The sequence below is a fragment of the Garra rufa genome, chromosome 7, assembly GCF_049309525.1.
Source record: "Garra rufa chromosome 7, GarRuf1.0, whole genome shotgun sequence".
Taxonomy (NCBI): Eukaryota; Metazoa; Chordata; class Actinopteri; order Cypriniformes; family Cyprinidae; genus Garra; species Garra rufa.
In genome coordinates this window covers 8,905,730-8,933,374 of record NC_133367.1, presented here as the reverse complement: position 1 = coordinate 8,933,374, position 27,645 = coordinate 8,905,730, and the positions used below count along the sequence as shown (strand labels likewise).

Genomic DNA, 27,645 nt, shown 5'->3' with positions numbered 1-27,645 from the left:
TGTTTAGATCTGTTTTTCCTGACAAAATCAATACAATAGGCTATATGTCGAACGTCACCTGACCAACCCCGGAAAACAGGTCTCATTGCTTCCGCTTGTCGGAGAACGTGTTAATAGCCGTAATAAATAATGGCGATATCGACAGACTTTTAAGTTAATCAGTAAAAACAAGCCAGCTGTTTATTGTGGACGTTTCATTCGATATTTATATATAAATGTAAGTGAAAAGAATAAAAATTTAAAACTTTTATATATCAATCCACATATGTGATGGACATTGGTTATGATCATTTTTAGTGTCTACTTTGAATGAATCTTGAGTAAATCATGTTCATATTTAAAGAGGGATATGCAAAACGCGTGAACCGGAAGCAACGAGACCTGTTTAGCAGAAAACGGAAGGCTGTTGGGCATAACCCCTATTCAATATTTCTATCTGCTGAATGTAAGCTTTTCCATATTCCAAGTGCCAGTCATGACAATTGTGAAAATACATCTAGGAATTATTTATTTGTTGGATTTTAAATAGTAACTAAGCTATTTTTATGGATGGTAACTGTAATATTATTACTGAAATCTATATTAGTTAGTGCAAAAGTAATATTATTACATGTAATTAGTTGCTGCCCAACACTGTTAATCACTGACCTCCATGTCGTTCCAGAAACATAAAGGCTTTGTTAGTCTACGGAACAGAAATTAAGATATTTTTGATGCATTCTGACAACTTTCTGACCCACGGACCTTGTTCTTCATCAGCCGCAACACGCAAATACTTGACTGTTTTCATTCAAATTAAATAGGAAATTAACATATAAAACATATCCGTGTTTGGTGTCTGACAGAGAACAATATCCGCTGTTTGAATTCAGGTGATATTCTCCAAAATGACACTCGGGTGATGCAGAGGAGATGGATGGTTGAATAAAGTTGTTTTTTTTCTTTGCATGCAAACAGTATTCTTGTAGCTTCATAGAGTTTCTGTTGAACCACTGATGTCACGTGGATTAGTTTATCGATCTCCTTGCTATGTTTCTGGATGTTGATGGGGTTAATTACATTGCTGTCTATGGGAGGGACAGAGAGCTGTCAGAATGCATCAAACATGTCTTCATTTTTGTTCAGAAGATGAACGAAGGTTTTGGAGGAGGTCTGGAATGACATGGTGGTTAGTGATTAATGACAGAATTTGTTAGAAACCCTAGGTCAGGGATCATCAAATCTGGACCTCGAGATCCATTTTCCTGCAGAGTTTAGCTCTTACCCTAATCAAACACACCTGAACATCCTAATCAAGGATCATTAGAGAATAACAGGTAGGTGAGTGTGATCAGGGTTGGAGCTAAACTCTGCAGCGCATTGGACCTCCAGGGTAAGATTTGGGGAACCCTGCCCTAGGTGGAGATTTTTTTTTTTTTTTTGTCACAAACAAGATAAAAGAAATCTCTTTCAAGATGATTCACAAATTCTATCCGGTTTAACATTTTCTCAGCAAATTTAAGAGAGATATTGATGTCTATTGCTCTTTTTGCTCTTTATACTTGGAAACTGTACCCCACATTTTTGGCACTGTAGTTATGATAAAAAGTTGTAGTATAATACCTCTGTGTTTATCAAAGAAAATATACTCTCTCATTTGAATGACCATTTTGAAAATGTTGTTTGTCGTGGCAGAAATCAAACGACTCTCATCGCATAAGAGACAAACTCAATCAATTGTCTTTTGTAAGGATTTATTCTTTGCAAAGAAGGTCAGACAGTCATACAGGAACACAGGTTGCTGCAGAATGTGACAAAGAAGGGAGGGCTTCCTCCACTTTTATATTCCTTCCCTAGTCCTCAAGGTTATATCTTAAAACAGCCTGTAACTCCCTATCCCCCAGGGACCAAAGAAAACTCCTTTTTTAGCATACTAGTCAACCTATAGAAAACCTTCTAAGAGACCTTTTGGGTCACCAAAGGTGCCCATTTGCTTCCCCAGCTGCTTCCCCTCATCTAGATGACATTCTTTACCTTTTATGTCTCTTTGCTTTCTGGGTGTCTCTATTTAAAGAAAAAGTATATGCTTCTAAAATCCCAGAGAAAGGGTATAAATGAATTTTTCTTTCACAATTCCCCCTTTTTATCCTTCATTGATAACTAATAATTAAAAAAAAATTCATTATACTTGAAATCATCTACTAATGTTAGTACAAAAATCATAAACAATCATTCTCACATCCTCTCATTTGTTCTCTGGAAGCCGGGCTAAACGAATAAGCACTGTTATTGCATTCCTGACATGGGTCAGACCCTCAGTCACTTCTCAGATATTAAATAGAGATGTTACTTACATATGAAACTAAAAAAACTTCTTCATTACTAAACTCAAAAATATGCAAAGGCTTTTTGTTTTGGGGGGTCTCTCCCCCTTTCGAAAGCAAGCCACACATTACAGTTACAGACATAAAGACAGTCAATCCCCTCGTCTTGTTGCATTGTCTCGTAACACGGACAAATGACCTGCTTAAAACCTTCGTCATTTCATCCTGTCTCAATTCATTTCACTGTAAGTCCCACTACTGTTATCATCATTGTTAATCACTACTTTCATTCAGGTTAGAATACATACTTGTATCATCAGGTGTACATTTTTTCCCTTAATCACAACCCCTTTTAAGCAAATTTAAGTAATTACATCACATTTATACTCTTCATCTCTGACTTTCATATAAATGATCATTCTCTTAAATTTGTGAACCCAAGCTTCACGCTCATTTTTTTTGTGTGGGTATAACCCTTTTTAAAATGCAAGCTTAAAAAGGTAAGATAGATCAGTAGGAAAATTTGGGTTAATCATTAAACCACATTTAAACCACCTTTTTGCTCAAAACTCCTTAAGTCAATTGTCGTCTGTCATGGCCCTCATCATTACTGATCATCCCTATCCATTGGTGGTTCCCACGTCCCCATAATCACATTGTCAGTCAATACATCCATCTTAACCATTTGAAGTGAAACCCCTGTCTTCACCAGTCTCTGTACTGAGCTGGATATAATTTGCAAGAAACATGGTAAACACATCAGCAACAACAGTCCCACTGCTATCATTGGTAACACAGTGGTACACAGCCAATAGGCCCAACCTCCCCCGAGGCTGGTCCACCATTCTGCTTGTATGGAATCAGCTTTTTCGGGCTCTTTTACGGCCCTTCTCAATTGCGCCACAATATTTGTAATGTTGTCGCTGTAGTCTGCCTCAAATCTCTTTACTCCATCCGCTCCTCCTCCCAGGATGTAGATGGGACCTTTTACAGTGGCTAGCATGAATCCACGTGGCTCTCACGTCAGCTACCTTCACAGCTGTGTGTGTAGTTAGGAACACCTTGAACGGCCCAGCCACCTTTTACTCATTCCTCAGATCTCATCCCCCACGAAATCACCCGGTTTGATGTTGTGCAAGGAACTTTCAGCAACCTTTCCTTGAGCAGCTTTCACCTGTACACAGACATTTAGACAACAGAGAAGACATTTCTTTGCAACAACCTAACATGTCATGCTCACATGATCCTGTTGATGGCAGCTGTTGTTTGCCCCCTTCTATTCCCATAAACAGTGGTCTACCAAAGAGAATTTTGTATGGGCTCAGGTTTACCCTAGATCTTTTCCTCATTCTTGTATACAAGAACAATGGGAAGCACCTCAACCCATGTAGGTCCAGTTTCCTCACAAAATTTGACCAATTTGTTTTATTGACTCATTAACAAAATGTGTGGCATTGTCTGAGCTAATTTTCCATGGGTTTTTCCATCTCGGGACTATTTCAGTCAACACAGCCTTTTCTACTGCTGCTGCTGCTGCTGCCTGTTTCGAGACTGGAAAAACTTCCACCTATTTGGACCACATGTCAATCATCACCAAGCAGTACTTTCCCCCCCACATGGGGTCAATTTAATGAAAAACATCACCAAATGAGTCTGCTGGTGGTGGCTGTGATGCTCGGGACATTTTTATCCCTTTTGCCACATTATGTTTGTTCCAAATTACACATCTTTTACAAAAAAAAAAATTTCACAAAATTTTGTTAACCCCTTTGTGACCACAATTATTTCATTGTGCACAATTCTTTCATCTGTGCTACCATTCCCCCTTCTGATGCTTGGTCCAACCCATGCATCATTTTTGCATAGTGAGGAAAGAAGTGTCGGGGTAAACAAGGCTTGCCATCACAGCTTTCCCAAACAACGTCCAGCCAGACTTCCTCCACAGGTTTCTCTCTGTCCCTAAAGCAAAAGTCTGCATGTTCTGTAAACAAGAAGAAAGTATCATCATTATTTTCACATAACAAAGTACATTCTGTTTCTTTGGCTATTTAGCCACAGCGACCTTCGCTGTCGCGTCCGCTCTGACGTTTCCTGTGGATACTAAATCTTTGTTATTTGTGTGTGCTGCACATTTACAAATGGCTATCTTGTCAGGCAGCAAAATTGCTTCTAATGAAGCTGCCAAAAAGGGGAGCATCAATTATTGGGCGCCCATCTGAATTTTAAAAATGCTCTGTTTCCACAGTGCTCCAAAATCTTGAAAAAACTAAAAAATCGTAACGCGAGTTTGTATACCTCGTAACGTACTTATTCGTCCTGAGTTTTCACGCCTCTGTTACAGTCACAAGCTCTGCTGCTTGTGCTGAATCGTTTTATGGCAACGAGCCAAATGTCACAATTTCAAACTCATCGTCACAGAATAGCCAACTTTGTTCTGACCTGTTTGTGGATCTCTGAACGCCGAACCATCCACAAAGAGGACATTTTTGTGTTTTCAAGTGGTACATCTGAAAGATCTGCACATGGCATACTCACTTGATCAAGCACAGTCAGACAACAGTTGTTCCTATCCATCCTCCTCTGTGTGAAGGAGGGTGGCAGGATTCAAGGTTGTGCAACGTTTAACACTGTTTTCGAAATATCGAGCAAGATAGTATGGTATCGCAACCAACGAGCCGTCAATAAATGCAATGTTTTCTGCTCGTGCAGAATCATGGACACTGTGTGCCAGACAATCAATATCAGGTCATAATACCCTATGAAGTCTCTAGACATCATCAAGGCCTTCTCAGCAGATGCCACTGCCCTCAGACAGCAAGGCAGGCCTGCTACTACTGGTTCTAGCTTGATTGAAAAAATAGGCCACAGGTCACAGTCTGTCTCCATGATACTGCAAGAAAACAGAAGTCATAAACCCATTTTTCTCATTCACTATCTGAACAAAAAGAATTAGTTGGTACCTGTAGGTCCAAAGTTGGCGCCAGAGACAGCTGAAACTTTATGTTCATGAATGCCTCGGCCGCCTCCTCTGGCCCTTCAATGTTGTTGCATGATCTCAACCCCTTCCCTAGAGTTAGGGCTCACAGGGGCTGTTCAATAATCACATAGTTGGGGATGAATGTTCTGCAATACGAACACACTCCCAAAAATGACAACATTTGTTTGTTTTTTTATTCTCAGACAGGGATTTGCTGTTGGGTGTATGACATGTCTTAAAAATGTAAACTTTTGGTTTAAAAACTAGCTTTTGATAGTGTGTTACATATTGAAATACAGCAGTTCCAGCTGTCAGGGTCAGAGGTTCCAGGCAAGTCTACCACTGAGTAGAAAGTCACATCTTGTGAAATTTTGCAACATAAATGCATATAGATTTGGCACTAATGGAGCTCTTTTTCCTGACAGCTGCGTTTACTGCTTTTACTTTTAAATCGTGGACAAAGCGCCACTTTTTTCACAGGAAAAATCATTACATAGCATTATTACACCTTTTTTCAATAGTGCCTCAAACACTGGTTTTATTCCCAGTATCGCCTCTGTTTCAGGAGGTACTGGTGTTGACACGGTCTGTAATCAGATTTTGGAGTGATCACAACCGGTTTACATCCCTTAATCAAGCCCACATCATATTTGTGTTTTGCCCAGAATTTAGAAGGCACCTCTGCCAAAGCAGGGTGCATATCTGAGGTGTAAACATTTACCATGCACTGATTCTCCCAGTCAGTTTTGTCATTTAGAATTGGTATTATAATTCTTTCAACCTCAATTTTGCATTCAACTGTCATCATAAATGCTTTCAAAGTCTCACTGTGTTTCAATCCTGAGTCTATTTCTCTCCAGTCTAAACTATCGACACATTGTTTTATAAACAAACCAACCTCTGCCCAAGCCTGTCCTTTAGCCTTCGCTAACGACAAATGTGGAACTGTCTGCTCTGCTCTGCATTGTTTAGACTGTGCCTCTGAAAGGCATGCTGCCAACGCACACACATCCTTTCGCCAAAACATTTTGTCAAAACTCAGAGTCTCTGCACAAGTCTACTCAAACCAATCTTTTTCGTAGTTTTCATCCCTTTCCACTACGACATGTGACGTACAATGCAAATCATCAGGTGCCATTATTTCTGCCTCAGAGCATGTTACACATTCCCTAGCTTTTTCGCACATCATTGTAGCCCAATCAAGATTTATGATGTGCCATTCGTAAGCCCATTGAGACTCTTCGTGCAAACAGCTCCATTGCTCATCTCTTTTTACACATCTGACACCACCCGTGAGATTCAGCAATGAGCCTCAAATTCAGTTTGCACATCAGATCTCGTCCTAAAATGGGTACGGGACAAGTTTTTGAAAGCAAGAATGCATGTTTTAGCACCCTTCCTGTTTCTGTTTCGCAAATTAATGGTTCTGTAAATCTCTCAGACATTGTACGTCCTGACGCACAGAGAGACCCAGAAAATTGATCTGTTAGCTCTGGTACACATGGTAAGTCACATAGCCGCACGGTTGATCTTGTAGCCCCTGAATCAGCTAAAAATTAAATTTGTTTTTTTTTTTTTGTTTTTTTTTTCTGTCAGGCTAATTGAAACCGCACACACCTTTTCTGTCTAAAATATCTTTTTACTGCTCAAAGTTTTCCTACCTCTCCTCTAAACCAATCTTTCTCCTATTGGTAGTCTATTTTTCCCATTATGACATGTGATGTGCAATGTAATTTGTCAAACAGCATAATTTGTGCATTAAATGGCTCTGTTCAATTCTTAGCCAATTCACACACCCTCTAAGCCCACCGGGTCTTATCTTGCAGACTGCACGATTTCTCCTCCTGCTCTGTCACTCTGACACCCCAGGAGTCAGTGACAAGCATCAAATTTAGTTTTAAATTTTAGTAATCTCGACCCATAAGGGGTACAGGGCATGCCAGTAGATTAGAAAATGATTGTTTTAACACTCAGCCCCCCCCCTTTTTTAGGGTGCCGTGAATCTTTCAAAAAATAAAAATAAAAATCTTGTGCCCTACTTCAGAAATGTACTCATTTAATTTATTAGTTAATGACGGTTGACATTGCAGATCACATAGTCACAAACAAAAATTTTTATGCCCCAGAATCTGCTAGAGATTCAACTAATACCCCCTCTACCAGCATGGGTATTGTGGAACTTTTAAAACTTATTTTAAATTCTTCACTTTCATACTTTGTTACACATTTATCAGTAATTTCATTACTCAAATCAAAAACACACAAAGAAATGCAAGCTTTTCTTCATTGCTTACAGCAGTGTTTGTATCAGAATGTGTGTAAACGCAAGCTTTTCTTCATTGCAGAGAGCAGTATTTACATCAGTGTATGTGTCTGTGTGTGTGGTTAAAAAAGAATGTTCACTTCCCTGCACTGTAGCTGTTGGCTGTTCACCCGGGACCCCTCCTCCCTGCTCTCCGTTTTTCTCACTTCAGTCCGCTTGATTCTGCTGGTACTCAGGGCATTCTCGCGGCCCAGTGACCATCTTTCTCACACAGTCTGCATTTGGTACATCGTCTGAAGTCAAAATCAGTACCCCCACAAAACTTGCAGGTACGCAGTCCTGGGTTTCTTCCAGTCCAGCTCAGGGGTCTTACACCCCGTCCTTTTCCTCTTCCCCCTCTTGTCTGTTGATATCGGGCAGCAGAATAACCCCCAGGTTGCGTTTACAGCCTGCACCATGGCCAGCTGTAGTTCTTTATCAGTCCTTGCTTCAACCCTTTTCGCCTTCACCGTTTGTTGTTCTTCGGTATGCAAAGCGTGCGCTAAAATAGCAGACAGCCGCCCATTCTTCCACTCGATGTAGCTGGATTTCATTGCTCGTGCAATTTCAGGTTTCAGTCCACTCAGAAACCAGCTTCGCAGATGACACTCCCAGGTTTCAGGTTGATTTCCTCTCTCGTCGGGCTCTTTCAAGCCGCTGTGTTTGTTGAAAGTCTCGCACAATCGATGATAATAGTCTTGAACAGATTCTTTTCTGCTCTGGCAACAGTTGCCACTCCTTGCTGTGCCCACACGTGCTGGAAATGCTGTTTTGCTCACCATTTCTTCTCTTAAGGCGGTTCTTGTCTTTCTTTTGTTTTGTTGGGGGGAGTCTGCGTGCCTTCTCCTCTTTAATTTCATTGTTGGGGGTCTCAGGAATCATTTCGGGGTCTTCTTCTTCCTCTTTTTGGCCCCCTGCGGCTTTCACCTGTTGTTGTGGTGATGTTGGTCTCGTTAGTGATGATGTTGGTCTTTTCGGTGGAGAGCAGTCGAGATCGGGGTCCACTTTCAGGGCTTGCAGCTCAGCCACGGGATAGTGATGATACGGCGGTGTATGTGAAAACACAGAGACATTACACTTGTTAGTAGGTTCATGTGGTGATATCATTTGTGGAGAAGCGAAGGCATCACACATGTTCAAAAGTTCACACTTTGCAATCACTTCTCCCTCACATTCCTTATTATTTTCCTTTTTTATCCTGTTCTCTCCCAACTCTTTCTGTATCATTTTCCTCTCTCTTCTATCTGCCTCCCTTATCCAACAATTCACTGTCTGTTCACAATTCCGACGAACATGTTTCGCACAGCATCCTTTCTGTGCTTTACTGCTACCCTCTTCAATCGACTCCTTTACCACTCCTAATCTCTTAACACTAAACGTTCCCTTCTCTGGGACATCATAATATTCATCCAACTTTCCTATATATTTCATGCATTTTTGGCCATACAATTTTCTCATTTGATCAAACACCGGTGTATCATATTTATCAAATTTACTCTGAGATTTCCCCATAGTGACTCTCTTTCCCCTGGGTACCCCGGCGCCTTAAATAATCTGTTAGACGTCTCTAACAGTTCCGACTCCTAACCCCTAGTCGGGAGGGCGAAGCGGCCTCCGCTCCGATTAATAATGACCCCACACAGCCTAACACCCCACTTGAAACTTACTCCTTGTGTCGTACTTGCTTACGTGATTTCGATCTCTGAAATCTCCCAATCTGCTGATTTCAATTTCTTAGTGAAACCTTAATCACGCTTGCTTTCCCCACACAATTTTCTTTTTCAATTTTCCTGTATTATCTGTGCTGTCGTTTTGTGATTTGCCTATTATATTGTGGAACTTTTAAAACTTTTAAAACTTATTTTAAATTCTTCACTTTCATACTTTGTTACACATTTATCAGTAATTTCATTACTCAAATCAAAAACACACAAAGAAATGCAAGCTTTTCTTCATTGCTTACAGCAGTGTTTGTATCAGAATGTGTGTAAACGCAAGCTTTTCTTCATTGCAGAGAGCAGTATTTACATCAGTGTATGTGTCTGTGTGTGTGGTTAAAAAAGAATGTTCACTTCCCTGCACTGTAGCTGTTGGCTGTTCACCCGGGACCCCTCCTCCCTGCTCTCCGTTTTTCTCACTTCAGTCCGCTTGATTCTGCTGGTACTCAGGGCATTCTCGCGGCCCAGTGACCATCTTTCTCACACAGTCTGCATTTGGTACATCGTCTGAAGTCAAAATCAGTACCCCCACAAAACTTGCAGGTACGCAGTCCTGGGTTTCTTCCAGTCCAGCTCAGGGGTCTTACACCCCGTCCTTTTCCTCTTCCCCCTCTTGTCTGTTGATATCGGGCAGCAGAATAACCCCCAGGTTGCGTTTACAGCCTGCACCATGGCCAGCTGTAGTTCTTTATCAGTCCTTGCTTCAACCCTTTTCGCCTTCACCGTTTGTTGTTCTTCGGTATGCAAAGCGTGCGCTAAAATAGCAGACAGCCGCCCATTCTTCCACTCGATGTAGCTGGATTTCATTGCTCGTGCAATTTCAGGTTTCAGTCCACTCAGAAACCAGCTTCGCAGATGACACTCCCAGGTTTCAGGTTGATTTCCTCTCTCGTCGGGCTCTTTCAAGCCGCTGTGTTTGTTGAAAGTCTCGCACAATCGATGATAATAGTCTTGAACAGATTCTTTTCTGCTCTGGCAACAGTTGCCACTCCTTGCTGTGCCCACACGTGCTGGAAATGCTGTTTTGCTCACCATTTCTTCTCTTAAGGCGGTTCTTGTCTTTCTTTTGTTTTGTTGGGGGGAGTCTGCGTGCCTTCTCCTCTTTAATTTCATTGTTGGGGGTCTCAGGAATCATTTCGGGGTCTTCTTCTTCCTCTTTTTGGCCCCCTGCGGCTTTCACCTGTTGTTGTGGTGATGTTGGTCTCGTTAGTGATGATGTTGGTCTTTTCGGTGGAGAGCAGTCGAGATCGGGGTCCACTTTCAGGGCTTGCAGCTCAGCCACGGGATAGTGATGATACGGCGGTGTATGTGAAAACACAGAGACATTACACTTGTTAGTAGGTTCATGTGGTGATATCATTTGTGGAGAAGCGAAGGCATCACACATGTTCAAAAGTTCACACTTTGCAATCACTTCTCCCTCACATTCCTTATTATTTTCCTTTTTTATCCTGTTCTCTCCCAACTCTTTCTGTATCATTTTCCTCTCTCTTCTATCTGCCTCCCTTATCCAACAATTCACTGTCTGTTCACAATTCCGACGAACATGTTTCGCACAGCATCCTTTCTGTGCTTTACTGCTACCCTCTTCAATCGACTCCTTTACCACTCCTAATCTCTTAACACTAAACGTTCCCTTCTCTGGGACATCATAATATTCATCCAACTTTCCTATATATTTCATGCATTTTTGGCCATACAATTTTCTCATTTGATCAAACACCGGTGTATCATATTTATCAAATTTACTCTGAGATTTCCCCATAGTGACTCTCTTTCCCCTGGGTACCCCGGCGCCTTAAATAATCTGTTAGACGTCTCTAACAGTTCCGACTCCTAACCCCTAGTCGGGAGGGCGAAGCGGCCTCCGCTCCGATTAATAATGACCCCACACAGCCTAACACCCCACTTGAAACTTACTCCTTGTGTCGTACTTGCTTACGTGATTTCGATCTCTGAAATCTCCCAATCTGCTGATTTCAATTTCTTAGTGAAACCTTAATCACGCTTGCTTTCCCCACACAATTTTCTTTTTCAATTTTCCTGTATTATCTGTGCTGTCGTTTTGTGATTTGCCTCAAATCACGCGTGATGCCTCATCACGCTACCCACAGAGTCAGACCAGCCACTATGGTTTGTCTCAATTCCAATTATAATTCAGTACCCAAAATTTTCTCAAAACACTTTTAAAACCCCAAAATGTTTCTAAACAATTTAAATCAGTCTCTTACCGGAGAGTTCTGATGCCACTCGGGTTCGTTTTGTTGTTTCCAGTGGTGTCCCTCTTGGGCCCTGGCGGGCGGCCCCTCGTCCCTGAATTTATTCGGGGTAGGGCTGTGACTTCTAAGTCCAGGATGATCAATCACCGTCCGCTCTCGGGTCCAAAAGGCACATCCAAGGAAATCCTCACTTCTGACGCCAAATTGTCGTGGCAGAAATCAAACGACTCTCATCGCATAAGAGACAAACTCAATCAATTGTCTTTTGTAAGGATTTATTCTTTGCAAAGAAGGTCAGACAGTCATACAGGAACACAGGTTGCTGCAGAATGTGACAAAGAAGGGAGGGCTTCCTCCACTTTTATATTCCTTCCCTAGTCCTCAAGGTTATATCTTAAAACAGCCTGTAACTCCCTATCCCCCAGGGACCAAAGAAAACTCCTTTTTTAGCATACTAGTCAACCTATAGAAAACCTTCTAAGAGACCTTTTGGGTCACCAAAGGTGCCCATTTGCTTCCCCAGCTGCTTCCCCTCATCTAGATGACATTCTTTACCTTTTATGTCTCTTTGCTTTCTGGGTGTCTCTATTTAAAGAAAAAGTATATGCTTCTAAAATCCCAGAGAAAGGGTATAAATGAATTTTTCTTTCACATTGTTTTTGGATATTTTTTGTGTGAAAAAAAAAGCTTTTCCGATCGCTACCACTTTGTTTATTTAAACGGGGAGTCATCGCAGCTAACACCAGTAAAGTATGGAGTGCCACAAGGATCTGTCCTAGGTCCTCTGCTGTTTTCAATTTACATGTTACCCCTCGGTAATATTATTAGGAAATATGGGATTAGTTTCCATTGTTATGCTGATGACACTCAACTATATATTTCAACAAGACCAGATGAAACTTCTAACTTAGCAAAGTTAACAGAGTGTGTTAAAAATGTGAAAGACTCGATGACCAATAATTTTCTACTGTTAAATTCAGATAAGACTGAGATATTACTTATTGGACCAAAAAACAGTACACAGAATCTCTTAAACTGCAACTTGCAACTAGACGGATGTTGTTTCCTCTACAGTCAAAAATCTGGGTGTTATATTAGACAGCAACCTGTCTTTTGAAAATCATATTTCCTATGTTACAAAAACAGCATTCTTTCATCTTAGAAACATTGCTAAGCTACGGAACATGTTACCTGTTTCTGATGCAGAAAAGTTAGTTCATGCATTCATGACGTCTAGACTGGACTATTGTAATGCACTACTAGGTGGCTGTCCTGCTTCTTCAATAAATAAGCTACAGGTGTCCAAAATGCAGCTGCTAGAGTCCTTACCTGATCAAGAAAATATGATCATATTACCCCAATTTTACAGTCTATACACTGGCTACCTATTAGGTTCCGTATCACTTACAAATTATTACTTCTTACCTATAAGGCCCTTAATTGTTTAGCTCATGCATACATAGTCATCTTCTACGCTACAATCCCTCACGCTCCCTAAGGTCGCAAAACTCTGGACTTTTGGTAGTACCTAGAATAGCAAAGTCCACTAAAGGAGGGAGAGCCTTTTCTCATTTGGCTCCCAAACTCTGGAATAGCCTTCCTGATAACGTTCGGGGTTCAGACACACTCTCTATGTTTAAATCTAGATTAAAGACTCATCTCTTTAGCCAAGCATTCACATAATGTATCTCATAACGTTGTAATTTCAGTTACATCTGATCAAATGCACATTAATATTCCTCAGCTTGGGCTAAACACATCATTTTTGTTTGGTCGGAAGTTGGAACAGCAGCTACGCTAATTATTTCTTTGTTTCTCTGTCTCTGCCACGGGATTTCCATCCCGTGGTAACTAGGGTTTACACAAGATTCAGCCCGGATTCAGAAGAAGAGATGATGCCAACCCCTCAGAGGACCGCAGATGATGCCAGCCTTGAAACAACATACAGCACTACATAATTTTCCTACAAGTTGATTACAGCACATTACCATTGCAATTAGTGTTCATCATCTGTTTGATTACACAGTTACTGATTTAATATTTATATCATATGTACATCGACTCAACATACAGTATTCACCACTAATAAGCTACTAAATATATTGTAGTAGCCTAAAACTTTTGTACAGCTGCTCTGCAACAATTTGTATTGTAAAAAGCGCTATACAAATAAACTTGAATTGAATTGAATTGAATTAATCTATTTATTTTTCTAGTTACGTCTCACATTCATAAGTGTAAATTCACTAACAAATAACCCTGTTTCACAGTGTTTTATAAAGAATTGGAAAACTATTTCTGCACTATTCTTAATAGAAAAGCAATCAAAACTGTCCATTTGTGTTCTGTCTTCAAAATCTTTGAGTAATATAAAGGTCAAGCATCTCCTTGAATTGAACTTCTTTTCTGTCTTTTTTTGCTTCTTCTATTTGTTTTTATTTATCCTTTGTTTCCCTGACATCATAATATATGATGTATTTGTTTGTATCTGTTGTTTAAAGCATAAAAAACTTTCTCAAATGTATTAGGTGAATATCAGGCTCCAGTTCAGCAGGTGGCAGTAACTGTTCAGCTCGATCAAACCCTCCAGAAAAACCCACGAAGAAGACGAAAACGAAAGTAACTGCGGAAAACACGCCGATAGCAAAACAAAGCGTTGCTCATTGGATTTGATCCATTCTATGTCCTAGAAAACATTTTATAGATACAACTTTAGCGCAGACTCTACTAATTTTAACACTCGCGGACATTGTTTTTGTATTTAATCCAATCTGTCTGAGAGATATGAGAATTATTGCTGACAAACTACAGGCCTAAAGGACAGAAAATGGTCGTTTCAAATACTTATAAATGCTCTTCTTAGTGGACAAGACTGCAAGTAAGTTTTCCAAAAGGGGTTATTGAAAACCAATGTGTTTCTGAATGTGGTTATTCTACATGGCAATGCATTTGTTCATAACTGACTTTATTTGATCTAGTATTTTGTGTTGCTGCTAACTCCAGATATTTCTTGTTCTCATTAAGGATCATCATCTCCAGGTCAAACTGAACAGCAGATAGTTTTCTCAACCCAGTGCTGATCTCTGGCAGTTTATCTGCAGTATGTCAGAGGAGCGAGGAAAGGACTCTCCGTCTGAGATGAGTCTCTCACACAAACAGAGGTAAGACTGAGTCTGTTTTCACACAATCATTTTAAACACTGCTGGACTTTCACATGTTTGCTTTAACAAACAAAACCTTGACAAACTTTGTTTTATATTTACAAATGCTTTGCAGAATTTCAGAGCTTTATAACTTCCTAATTAAAAAATAACAAAAATATTTAAAGAGTAGCCAATAGATGAAAAATATTTGAGAACTGAAAATCAAAATCATAATTTACAATCTTAACCCAGTTTACAGTCGCTGTTCAGCACTGGGTATGTAGATACTTAAGTAAATTATTCCACATCAATGATTTAGTTTTTAGGTCATAAATGTATATTCAGACATTAGAAAATGACTGCACACTTAATTTAAAGGGGTCAGATGCTTTTTAATGTTTTCATTTTCCTTTAATAATAATAATAATAATAATACATTTTATTTAGAAGGCGCCTTTCTGACACTCAAGGTCACCGTACAGGCATACATAAAAATTAATACATTAATAAATTAAAATTTAATAAAATAATAAAAAAAATAAAAATGACAGATTAATAGATTTTACAATGAATAGGCTTGTTTAAACAGATAGGTTTTGAGTCCAGATTTGAAATGAAGAAATGAGTCCATGTTTCTAAGATGAGATGGGAGGGAATTCCAGAGGCGGGGAGCAGAGCGGCTAAATGCTCTGCTCCCCATTGTGGTGAGACGGGCAGGTGGATCAGACAAGTGTAATGAGGAAGAGGATCTGAGAGAGCGAGATGGAATGGAAACATGAAGTAGGTCAGATAGATAAGGAGGGGAGAGGTTGTGGATGGCTTTGAATGTCAGCAAGAGGACTTTAAACTGGATACGGAATTGGATAGGGAGCCAGTGGAGCTGCTGGAGGACAGGAGTGATGTGATGAATGGAAGGGGTTCGGGTAATGATTCGGGCAGCTGAATTCTGGACTAGTTGAAGTTTATGGAGGGATTTGTGAGGAAGACCCAAGAGAAGTGAATTGCAATAGTCTAGACGGGAGGTTACTAGGCTGTGGACAAGAATGGCTGCAGAATAGGGGGTAAGAGATGAACGGAGACGATTAATATTTCTTAAGTGAAAGTAGGCTGACCGGGTAATGTTATTGATGTGTGGTTGAAATGATAGTGTGCTATCAAGGATGACACCTAGACTCTTAACCTGAGGGGAAGGTGAGATGGAGGAGTTATCAACTGTGATGGAGAAACTGTTAGTTTTGGATAACATGGATTTACTACCAATGAGGATAACCTCAGTTTTATCACTGTTAAGTTTAAGGAAGTTGAGGGTAAACCAAGATTTTATTTCAGCAATACAATCAGTGAGGGTAGTGGGTGGTAAAGTGGATGAGGGCTTTGTTGTGAGGTAGAGCTGGGTGTCATCCGCATAGCAATGGAAATTAACATTGAATTTATGGAGAATATTGCCGAGGGGAAGAAGGTAGATGATAAAGAGAAGGGGCCCCAGGACAGAGCCTTGGGGCACACCTGTAGTTACTGAGGATGGAGTGGATTTGAATGATTTAAGCTGAATGAACTGAGTGCGGCCAGAAAGATAGGATTTTAGCCAATTTAGTGGAGTGTTGGTAATTCCAATGGATGATAGTCTATTAAGAAGGGTGGTGTGACAAATAGTGTCAAAGGCTGCACTCAGGTCAAGGAGGATAAGGATGGTGAGTAGTCCAGAATCAGCTGCCATAAGAAGGTCGTTAGTGATTTTTACAAGTGCTGTTTCAGTGCTGTGGAGTGGGCGGAAACCAGACTGGAACTGTTCATAGAGATTGTTGTGAGAAAGGTGAGAATGGATTTGAGTGGCAACCGTTTTTTCAAGAATTTTGGAAATGAAAGGTAGGTTAGAAATAGGACGAAAGTTATTGAAATTTGAGGGGTCAGCGCCAGGCCTTTTCAGGATAGGTGTAATGACAGCAGTTTTGAAGGATGTTGGGACAATTCCAGTGGTAAGAGAGGAGTGAATAATGGGAGCAATGATGGGGAGCAGAGAAGGAAGGCAGGATTTGACAAGATATGTAGGAAGAGGGTCGAGTTGACATGTAGACGGTTTGGATTTCTGAATGAGTTCGATGAGTTCTGAGAGAGAGGGCAGGTGAAAAGAAGAGAGTGTGTGTGTGGGTGAATGAAGGTCAGGAAAGGTGTGAAGTTGGTGAGGAATGGAGTCAAGGTGTTGATAGATATTACAGATTTTAGCAGTGAAGAATGACATGATGGAATTACAGAAGGAATTTGTATACAAATGGGGAGGCAAGGAATCCTGTGGTTGGGTAATATTATTTAAAATAGTGAAAAGTGACTTTGAGTTTCCATGATTAGCGGTGATTAAACTGGAGTAGTACTGGGATTTGGTGGTGGCAATGGAATCCTTGTAATGCAAAATATGGTTATTATATGGTTCTTTGTGTATAGTGAGACCAGTTTTTCTGTACAGTCGTTCCAGTTGTCGTCCTTTTGCTTTCATGAGTCGAAGATCAGTGGTGAACCAGGGGGCAGAGACAGTGAATGAAACAGGTCGAGTTTTTAACGGAGCAAGGGAGTTGAGAATGTTTAGAAGTCCAGTATTGTAATGAGAAACCAGATCATCAGGGGTAGAGAAATCATGGATATCAAGGATGGCAGAAGAATCAATAGTTGTAGTTAGAGTGGCTGGGTTAATGTTTTTTATATTGCGAAAGGTGATATGACGTGGTGTCTTGATGATAGAGAGGGTGAGTTCAGCTGTAAATGAGATGAGAAAATGATCTGTTATAGGGAGTTCCTCAGCTGTAATGTTGATGGGGGTGACACCAGAACAGCAAATCAAGTCTAGAGTGTGACCTTTGGAGTGTGTGGGAAAAGTTGTATGCTGAAGAAAACCAAAACTGTCCAGGCAGGAGATGAAGTCTTTAGTGAGAGGCAGGTTGGGATTGTCCATATGGATATTAAAATCGCCCAACAATATTATATTTGGTGATAAAGTGGATAAATAAGCAAGAAAACCAGCAAAGTCATCTAAAAAGTTACAGTTACAGTTACAGTTTTAGTGTGTAATGTATCTGTTTGTGTAAGATCTTCAGAGTTACAAAGGTCAAAGTGATTTATTTGATCTAACAGAGAACACTGATCCAGAAATGCCTTGACTGAAGTGCAGATATTAATTTCATGAATATACAATATGACGTTATATGAAATCCCTAATATAGACAAAGGCTATGACAGTAGCTGAAGACAGGGCCCTAGGCGAGCGTCTGTTGAATGGGCCAGCACTGCAGATTAGAGAGAGTTTGTGTTGGGAAAGTAGATCACCGCTATCCAGCATTTGTCTTCAGATCATGTGAGTTTGATCATTTGTCACGTAGATACAGTACATAATGTAAATAAATGATGTTTCAGGGGAACAGTGTGTTTTGGCTGTTGGAGAGGTTGTTGGTTTCATCAGCATATTATCAACAGCACTCTTGTTATTTTCCTTGCCAGTATTGGAAAAGTAAACAGTCTTGTACAGAATGCCATTGTTATACAGCTTGCCTTAAATATATATATATATATATATATATATATATATATATATATATATATATATATAGTCCAACTTTCCCCTGTTCATTAAAGAGGAAACTCTTGATTGTAGAGCTTAAATCCCGCTTGACTGTAAATCACTGTGCTTTGTTTTAGATGACAGGTTTAAGTGATCTTGAAGTATGATGTAGATGAGTTTGAGTTTGATTAGTTGGTTTTTGTTTCCTCTGATATAATGGGAGGACCACATTAGAAGTGTATGTGCTGAGAAAGATAATGATGCTGAAACTGTAAATAATGAAAGGATGGGTGTTGAAGCTGGGGTCAGTGCCTCTATTGCTAGGGAAGATATAAATGAGGAAGGTGGGAGAAGTGAGACTATTGAGACTGAGGTGAATGTAGGTGAATGCTCCAGTGGCACAACATTAGATGCAGACAGAGTAGAAATCAAACTCGTGTGTTACATGAGGATGCTGCTGCTGTTACAGAAGAGAGTTTGGACACTGACATTTTCTGTACTGGGATGGATGGGGACTTATAGTCATCCAGGTGGATGCTGCACACTGGCGGTGGATGAGGAGATACCTCTGACACTGTAAGCGCTTTGAGTGTCTAGAAAAGCGCTATATAAATGTAATGAATTATTATTATTATTATTATTATTATTATTATACTTTTCTCATTTTTGCATTGGGGTATATATTGTACTTTCTTTTTAGAATTAGTAAAATTGATTGTACTAAATAAAGTTAAAAAAAAGCTCCTTTCATCTTTGTGTCTTTAGTGTAAGATCAGGCTCTCATGTGTTCAGCTCTGTGTCTGTGAAGAGTGACTGGTCAAAACATGACCCACCGGGGTTCAGTGAGGAAACACCAGCAGCTACTGAAAGGTATTTCATGTGTTTCGTATTGTATGGCACTAGCTAATTTTTCCACTGGGATATTTGTGATAGAAATGAACTAAATAAAACAATATATCACAAATCACAATATCTGCTTTCCTTTTTATTGAAGTCAGTCTGCAGCTACTTTTCAGTAATACAATTACACAAGCAGCAACAAAGAGCATCCACGATGGAAACATCTACTTAATTACTATTTGCAGCATTAAACCATTTCAAATTAGACTGAAGAACTCCTGTAATACTGTTTTTTTTGTCCTGTTCTTTGCATTATTAGTTCTCTCCTTTATAGGACAGAGATATAGGATCCAGTTTTTACCTAAATTTGTACTTCAATGGAACCTTCTCTTTAACAGCAATAACTTATAGTTGCATCATTAACAGCTGATGCAACAGCTGTTTTATTAAAAAATAAGATGTTTTTCTAAAATTTTGCTTTAACCACATTTCATTTTATTCACCATTTTAACAGGCTGCAATGTGAGACATTAGATTCAGATGTCCAGATTAACAGGAACCACAAGAATTTCACAGACAAACTCCCTGGAATCTTCCAGGTAGGAAAATATTTTCTAAATGTTTAGATTTATAGCAAACAAATTGGTTACTGGGCAGTGTTTTACAAATATTAATTACTGATTATAAAATTTGGACCAAATATTAATGTGGAATTGGTTAAACTTTGTTCTTTTGTCTTTGTCTTTATTTATTTATTTTGCTTTGTTTGTAGGATCTTGAGAAGAAAATAATAAAATTTCTAAAGAATGAGCTGGAAATGTTTAAGAAAATATTACAGAAAGAGAACATGCAATACGTGAAGGACTTTAATGAGAACAGATGCAGTATGAAAGAAGCAGCTCTTGATCTCACGCTCTACTTCCTGAGAGAGATGAAGCAAAATGAAGTTGCTAATACTCTAGTAGGTAAGAGACTCTGTTAGCTGCTTTCAGCACTGTGTCAATATGTTTCCTCTTCCACAATCACTGTTATGACTCATATGTCTCTCATATCATGTGTTCATAACCTGTGCTGCTTCTTACAATGACAGACTTCCTTTAGACTTCCACATTCTGCTCCAAACATATCAAACCCAGAGACTAAACAATCTGTGTATTTTATTCCTGTATTTAGATGAGCTGAGCCTCGTTCATCAGCTAAAATGTAGCCTAAGGAAGAAATATCAGTGTGTGTTTGAAGGAATTGCAAAGCAAGGAGATTCTACTCTTCTTAATAACATCTACACAGATCTCTATATCACTCAGGGTTGTAGTGAACAGGTCAATATTGAACATGAGGTAAGACAGATTGTAGTTGCTTCCAGACGTCATGAATCACAAGAAATACAGGTTGAATGCACAAATTTGTTTGAAGCACCTGAACAAGACAAGCAGATCAGAACTGTACTGACAAAAGGAGTTGCTGGCATCGGAAAATCAGTCTCTGTGCAAAAGTTTGTTCTGGATTGGGCCGAAGGAAAAGAAAATCAAGATATCAGCTTCATATTTCCTCTTCCATTCAGAGAGATGAACTTAAAGGATAAAGAAAAACTAAGTTTGATGGACCTTATAACTCAGTTTTTCCCAGAGACAAAAAATCTGAACCTTACAAGAAGGAACCAAAAAGTCTTGTTCATTCTTGATGGTTTGGATGAAATCCGTCTTCCTCTAAACTTCAATGATAATGAGATGTGTTCTGATGTTTCATCACCAGTCTCTCTGGATGTTCTCCTGACAAACCTCATCAAGGGAAATCTGCTTCCTTCTGCTCTTATCTGGATCACCACCAGACCAGCAGCTGCCAGTAAGATTCCTCCTGACTGTATCGACCGGCTGACAGAGATACGAGGATTCAATGATGCACAAAAGGAGGAGTACTTCAGAAAAAGAATCACGGATGAGAATCTGGCCAAAGAAATCATCAATCATGTTAAACAATCAAAGAGTCTCTTTATCATGTGCCACATCCCAGTCTTCTGCTGGATTTCAGCCACTGTTCTCCAGAACATTTTAGAGGAGAAAAGAAATAATGATGGGAAAAACAATCAGACTGATGATGTCTCCAAAACACTGCAGGAGTCAAATACTGAAGACACTCCTAAGACTCTGACACAAATGTACACACACTTTCTTAGATTTCAGATCCAGCAGAGCAGACGAAAGTATGATGGAGAATATACACCAGATGTTTCCTGGGATAAAGATGCCATCTTTTCACTGGGGAAACTGGCATTTCATCAGCTGGAAAGAAACAATGTGATCTTCTATGACACAGATCTGGAAGCCTGTGGTATTGACGTCTATAAGGCATCAGTGTATTCAGGCATGTGTACCCAGATTTTTAAGGAGGAAACTGGGCCTGTTCTTGGTACCATGTACTGCTTTGTTCACTTGAGCATTCAAGAGTTTATTGCAGCTCTTTATGCACATCTGTTTCTAGACATAAAGAAGATAAGTATATTTGTTCATGACTCTACAGAACAGAAAAACAAAAGTGAAACCATGATTGATTTGCTCAAGACGGCAGTGGACAAGGCCCTAGAGAGTGATAATGGACATCTGGATCTTTTTCTTCGATTCCTCCTTGGTTTGTCACTCCAGTCCAATCAGCAACTCTTACAGGGTTTGTTGACACAGCAAAGTGGAAATGACCAGATCAAACAGGAAATAGTTCAGTACATCAAGCAGAATTTTGAAGCTAATCTGTCTCCAGAGAGATCCATCAATCTGTTCTACTGTCTGAATGAACTGAACGACCAAACTCTGGTGAAAGACATTCAGACCCACCTTAGCAAAGGAAGTCTCTCATCTGCTGATCTTTCACCTGCCCAGTGGTCTGCTTTGGTCTTTGTGTTGTTGACATCAGAGGAGGAGCTGGAGGAGTTTGAGCTTCAGAAATTCAAGAAATCAGACGAGTGTCTCATTAGATTATCAGCAGTCATCAAAACCTCCAAAAGAGCTCTGTAAGTTAATAATTATTTGCTTTCATCTGACAAATACATTTATCTAGGGTTCCCATGCATCCTGGAAAATGTTGAAAATTAATTACTGATTTTTTAATTTATTTTTTTGTCTGGGAAAATGTGTGGGAAATTAGAGAACAATAAAATGTCATGGGAAATCTTGTTGTTCTGGAAAATTATTTAAACATATTTGTGTGTTGTTCTTTAGCTGAGAATGAAGAGTTTTGTTCTTCTTGAAACTATTGTTAGTAGCAGAAAGTGCTTTGTTCAGGGTTGATGAGGTTTGAAGAAAAGAGAAAAGTATTTTGAATGATGATGGTTAGTCCATCAAATGTCAGATAATCAGCTAACTCTGGAACTAACAATTTCAGCTGTATAATTCATTGTAATGAAGGCTATAGATATTATTTTTATTTCTTATTTGTATTTAACAAATGTATTTAATCTAATATTCTGTAATCTTATTTTCGTCGTAGGTTAAATGATTGTGGCTTAACAGACAAGAGCTGTTCAGCTCTGGCTACAGTTCTTGGATCAGATACCAGTCTGAAAGAGCTGAACATGAGCAATAATAATCTGCAGGATTCAGGAGTGAAGATGCTCTGCACTGGACTGGGAAATATGGAGTGTCATTTGGAGATACTGAGGTAAGTTGTGTGACAATAGACCAAAATTGAGCTCAACAAAACCATAAGGTGAAAACCAGACGTAGATAATGAACAAGTCTGTATATTGTGCATAGATACTTTTATATTTACATCTCCCATGGTGTTCTTTTTCTAATTTGGCTTGTTATTGACACTGTCCTAAACCAATTTGTTGTGATATACCATTTAAAATATGCATTTAGTAATGTTCAAAGTAGGGATAACTTAACTTGCGTTTGATTGTACATTTTTATGTATTATGGTGTAAATCTGTTATTTGTAAAAGATCACATCTGTATTTTCATATTGTCTAAAGGCTCATCATGATTTTATTTAATTAAAATCATTATTTATAATCATAAATCTTAAACAACTTAACCTACATTTATAAAAAATTGTGTGTTTAGGGCTCTATGGAATGTTTTAATTTTTCCCAACCTTATGTTTTATTGTTACCAAATTCTGTTTTAACATGTCATTTTTTTTTTTAATCAGTTTAGTGTATTCTAACAATAGCCTTATGATTTTTTCTCAGAAATTCTGTTGTGTATTTACATATTTCTGTTTATCAAATTAAGGCATAAAACATTAATTTTTAATTTTAATTTACTTACTCCAGTGTTTAGATTTTTGTACAAGAAATGTATGCAAATTAGTGTATATTTCATTAAATAATGCCTCATTTGCATGTTTAAACCTAACATTTTAGAAAACTTGTAACACAAAAAATGTTTGCAATTATCAATGTAATCAATCAACTGGGTAAGTGAGGTGATAACTATTAGTTTTTTTTTTTTTTGTTTTTTTTCTATTCACCAGCAGTGTCTTGTCTTAATAAAATAATAAGGGATAGACCTGTTGTATAGGAAACCTTACCTTAAATGACTTCTGTTGTGATCTGATGCTATAGAGAAAATAAAATGTAAAAATAATAATAATTTTACCTTCAAGGGAGAGTGGGGCACCCCCCTAAATAATAAAAGTTCCATGAGTACTTCTATACTTTCTTTCTTATTTCCATATGGGTTGCAGTATGGAACAGAACTTGCCTAACCCTGCCCTAAATGTACCCCTCACATAAGACTTTCTGCAGTTTAGACCTTTAAAAAAAACTTTATATGAGTTATGAGCTTCTTTCCAAAAAATAAAGAATGTCCCATCAAGGTCATAATTGACTGGTATTGCTATCCTTGTGAGGATATTTGGCCCCATAAAAAATATTTAAAACTTGACAAAAAGTAGTATTTAAGCATGTCTGAATATATATCCATACTTAATAGAAATAAGAAATTATGTCTAAAAACATCAAGCCTCTCTTGAAGCATCTTGGAGATGTTCAAGTCAAGTCAAGATTATTTATACAGCGCTTTTTTCAATACAAGTTGTGTCAAAGCAACCTTACAGTATTAAAATAAGAAAATAAATTGTCAGTAATAATGCAAGAGTTCCATATTGCATCAAAGTTAAATTGGAGAGGACTCATCTTGTTCCCGTGGCCTTGTGCAAATGAAGTTTGCTTCCACAATAGAAACACAAAACATCTATAATGCTTAATACTACATCTTAAAATATAATAGATGTACAATTAGCATCAAGCTATATTTGAAATGTATGTGATTATTAATGGGGTTTTTTTGGGGGGGGGGGCTTAAACCCCATTTAAACCATCATGAAGTTCTTGTAATAACATTTGAGAGGGCAGAAAAAATCCTTGTGAATGATCACGTCTTGTGTGAATAGCCCCATAGGGATCTATTGTTTCAATTGAAAAGCGTCATTGAGCCAAATGTTTGTGTTCAGTGTGAAAAGGCCTTTAGTCTGTCTCAGTTTGTTCTGTTTCTTCATGTCATTCCAGACGGACTGATGATGATGAGATCAGATCTCTGTGTTGAGCACTGGCTGTTGTCAGACTCCTTGTGCAAACTAAAATCTCACTGAATTATTACAATTAATGGCAACATGAATGTTAACTGTAATGTAAACTGATATTTCCTACTGACACAATACAGCAAAAGATAGAAATAACTGACTTTAAACCATTTTTAGCTAAAATTCTAGTGGAATAAGACTTTTGCACAGTACTATACAGAACAAAACATTTTACTGAAAATATCAAAAGTTAATTTCAGGTTTTCAGTCACTTTTGACCATAAAGACCACAAGTGTATCTCACAAATAAGGAGCATCAGAAGGTTGAAGCTTGAAAGTGACTGTAAGCTGGAGATACTAAAGTGAATTGATATCTAACAGTTTAATTTAATTCGATATTCGGTAACACTTTATTTCGATGGTCCATCTGTTGACACTCTACTAGTTATCAGTATTTAGTTGCATGTCAACAGTGCATCAGTTGACATTCAACAACATTGTTTCAACAGACAAGCAACTTACATTCAACTAACTGCCTGTAGATTATAAAGTGCATGTTAGTATCTAATTTATAGATTTTACAAAAAGTGCATGTTGACTTTCAGTATGTCTTTTGCAACATGTTATTAACTAATAGTCAGCTAACTTTCTGTAGATTGTGTTACCATCTTCTAAATTGTCTACCAACTTATTAAAATTAATCTGTCAGTTGATAGTCTACAGTCATGTCAACATATGATCAACAGCATATTATATCATCCTTACTTAAGAGCCTAAAATACATCAAATGAATAATTACTTAACCATCTCATTTTTATCAAAATCACTAGTTTTTTATCTGTTGATAGTTAACTAAACATAAGTTGTGCATCTGTTGTGTGTCAACTAATCTAAAGTTTACATTCAGCAGACTATTAGTAGGCATTCTCAACTAAGCATTTGTAGATATATTTTAGGACTATCCAATTAAAGTGAAAAACAGTTGATAACAGTAGAAAGTCTATAAACTATGAACAGAACACATACAAGCATGCATTAATTGTATGCAATATATTGGCAGTTTAAAATGAAAGTCAATACCAGACAATGAAAATACAATAGAACAAACACTACAGGCAGGATATTGGAGAAAGTTGTTTTATTAACAATATATTTACACAAACCCACTGTTTGCTAGTGTATCCGATCTGAACAGTCTGATTATGTGTGGCAAGTTTGACATCAATTAACAAATATTTATATATAAAACATATATAAAACAAACAAACAGAAGTTACTTTACTCCTGAGGTGACATGGTGCTGTTTGTTTGTTTGTTTGTTTGTTTTATATAACTTACCCATTTAATAGCGAATATAAAAGGATCTAAAACGTAGGCTAACTAACCAAAATATGCAGGAAGATTCTCATTTTGATAATAAAACATAAAAATATTTTTTATAGTCGCTAGTCACACTCCTACCTCGAAACCTAACGTTAACCATATCTCTCTGTACAGTAATAAAAAAACATGAAAGACGGAAACGTGCAATCGCAATAATTTATTCATAAACAAAAATGTCAACAGCTGTACCAAAAAGTAATCCAAATGACTATGCGTTTGCAGCCGCAGTCGTCTCTGACGGAATACAGTAGGTTTCTTTGAGGTGCAGAGCAGGATTTAAGTTGTTGATGGCTGAAAATATTATCCAGATTATTATCCTGATCCTCTCCGTCTAGGCGCCCGCGCATCATTCAAACACGTCTCACCAGAAACACGGCATGTCGTAATCTGTGGCGAATGCTGGCAAGAGCCAATGAGCGTTCGGTTTTCCTGCCGTAAAACCTGTAGTTTCCTAGTCTGTCTATATTTGGGTGTTGCCGCTGGACACGCTGCTTTGGATGGAAATGAAGATCGTCAGATAAAGGCTTGAATTTGGGTCTGGTCCTCGCAATCGCATGAATTCTGAAAATCTGGATTACAGCGCCCAAATCAAATCGTTTAATTTTGTAATTAAGATGCGTGTTCAGTGTATTTCATGGTTCTAGTGTTAGTCACAGCATGTCAGAGAAAACGCCTGTTGTGTCCCACGACTCCCACCACGGCAAACAAAGTTAATTAATATTACATGAATGGTTAAACGATTGCAGAAATGTCATTTATTTTAATGGTTTAAAGTGTATTCTTGTTGAACATTTTGTACACCTGTTCTTGGAAACGAGCTGGTAACCGAAATCACAGAACAGAATGTAAGTTAATGTTATAATTTCATTTTAAGTAAACTATTAAATTATTTAATAATGCAGTTGAATACACAAGGCAATTTGTATGACAACTAAAAACAGCAATAATAATTAAATTAGTGCTGCAATTTCAATATTCATAAGGATTTGTTTTTAGGTGTCGTCAATATGTTAGTATTGTACATTAAAATTCTAAAAATACGTATGTATTTGTACGTTTAGATGCTGTAAATACGTCAGTATTGTACGCTTTAGTGTCTGGAAAAACGTAAGTAAATGTACATTTTGTAGAACCACATTTTACGTAAAATAAATACGAATTATCATGAGATCACGTTGGTTTTATATATAAATATTTGTTAATTGATGTCAAACTTGCCACACATAATCAGACTGTTCAGATCGGATACACTAGCAAACAGTGGGTTTGTGTAAATATATTGTTAATAAAACAACTTTCTCCAATATCCTGCCTGTAGTGTTTGTTCTATTGTATTTTCATTGTCTGGTATTGACTTTCATTTTAAACTGCCAATATATTGCATACAATTAATGCATGCTTGTATGTGTTCTGTTGATAGTTTATAGACTTTCTACTGTTATCAACTGTTTTTCACTTTAATTGGATAGTCCTAAAATATATCTACAAATGCTTAGTTGAGAATGCCTACTAATAGTCTGCTGAATGTAAACTTTAGATTAGTTGACACACAACCGATGCACAACTAATGTTTAGTTAACTATCAACAGATAACAAACTAGTGATTTTGCTAAAAATGAGATGGTTAAGTAATTATTCATTTGATGTATTTTAGGCTCTTAAGTAAGGATGATATAATATGCTGTTGATCATATGT

At 38.2% G+C, this 27,645-nt stretch overlaps 2 protein-coding genes across 2 annotated transcripts in view; one reads left to right on the top strand and one right to left on the bottom strand.

Moving 5' to 3' along the window:
- LOC141337909 (uncharacterized) overlaps positions 1–27,645 on the bottom strand; it is an 831,413-nt gene that overhangs the window by 392,569 nt on the left and 411,199 nt on the right. The gene's annotated exons all lie outside the window — the stretch shown is intronic.
- On the top strand, positions 18,496–22,054 carry LOC141338835 (protein NLRC3-like). The gene is made up of 5 exons (XM_073844451.1): positions 18,496–18,785; positions 18,975–19,079; positions 19,564–19,648; positions 19,822–20,014; positions 20,223–22,054. The coding sequence occupies exons 1-5, from the start codon at positions 18,496–18,498 to the stop codon at positions 22,052–22,054; spliced, it is 2,505 nt and encodes an 834-aa protein (XP_073700552.1).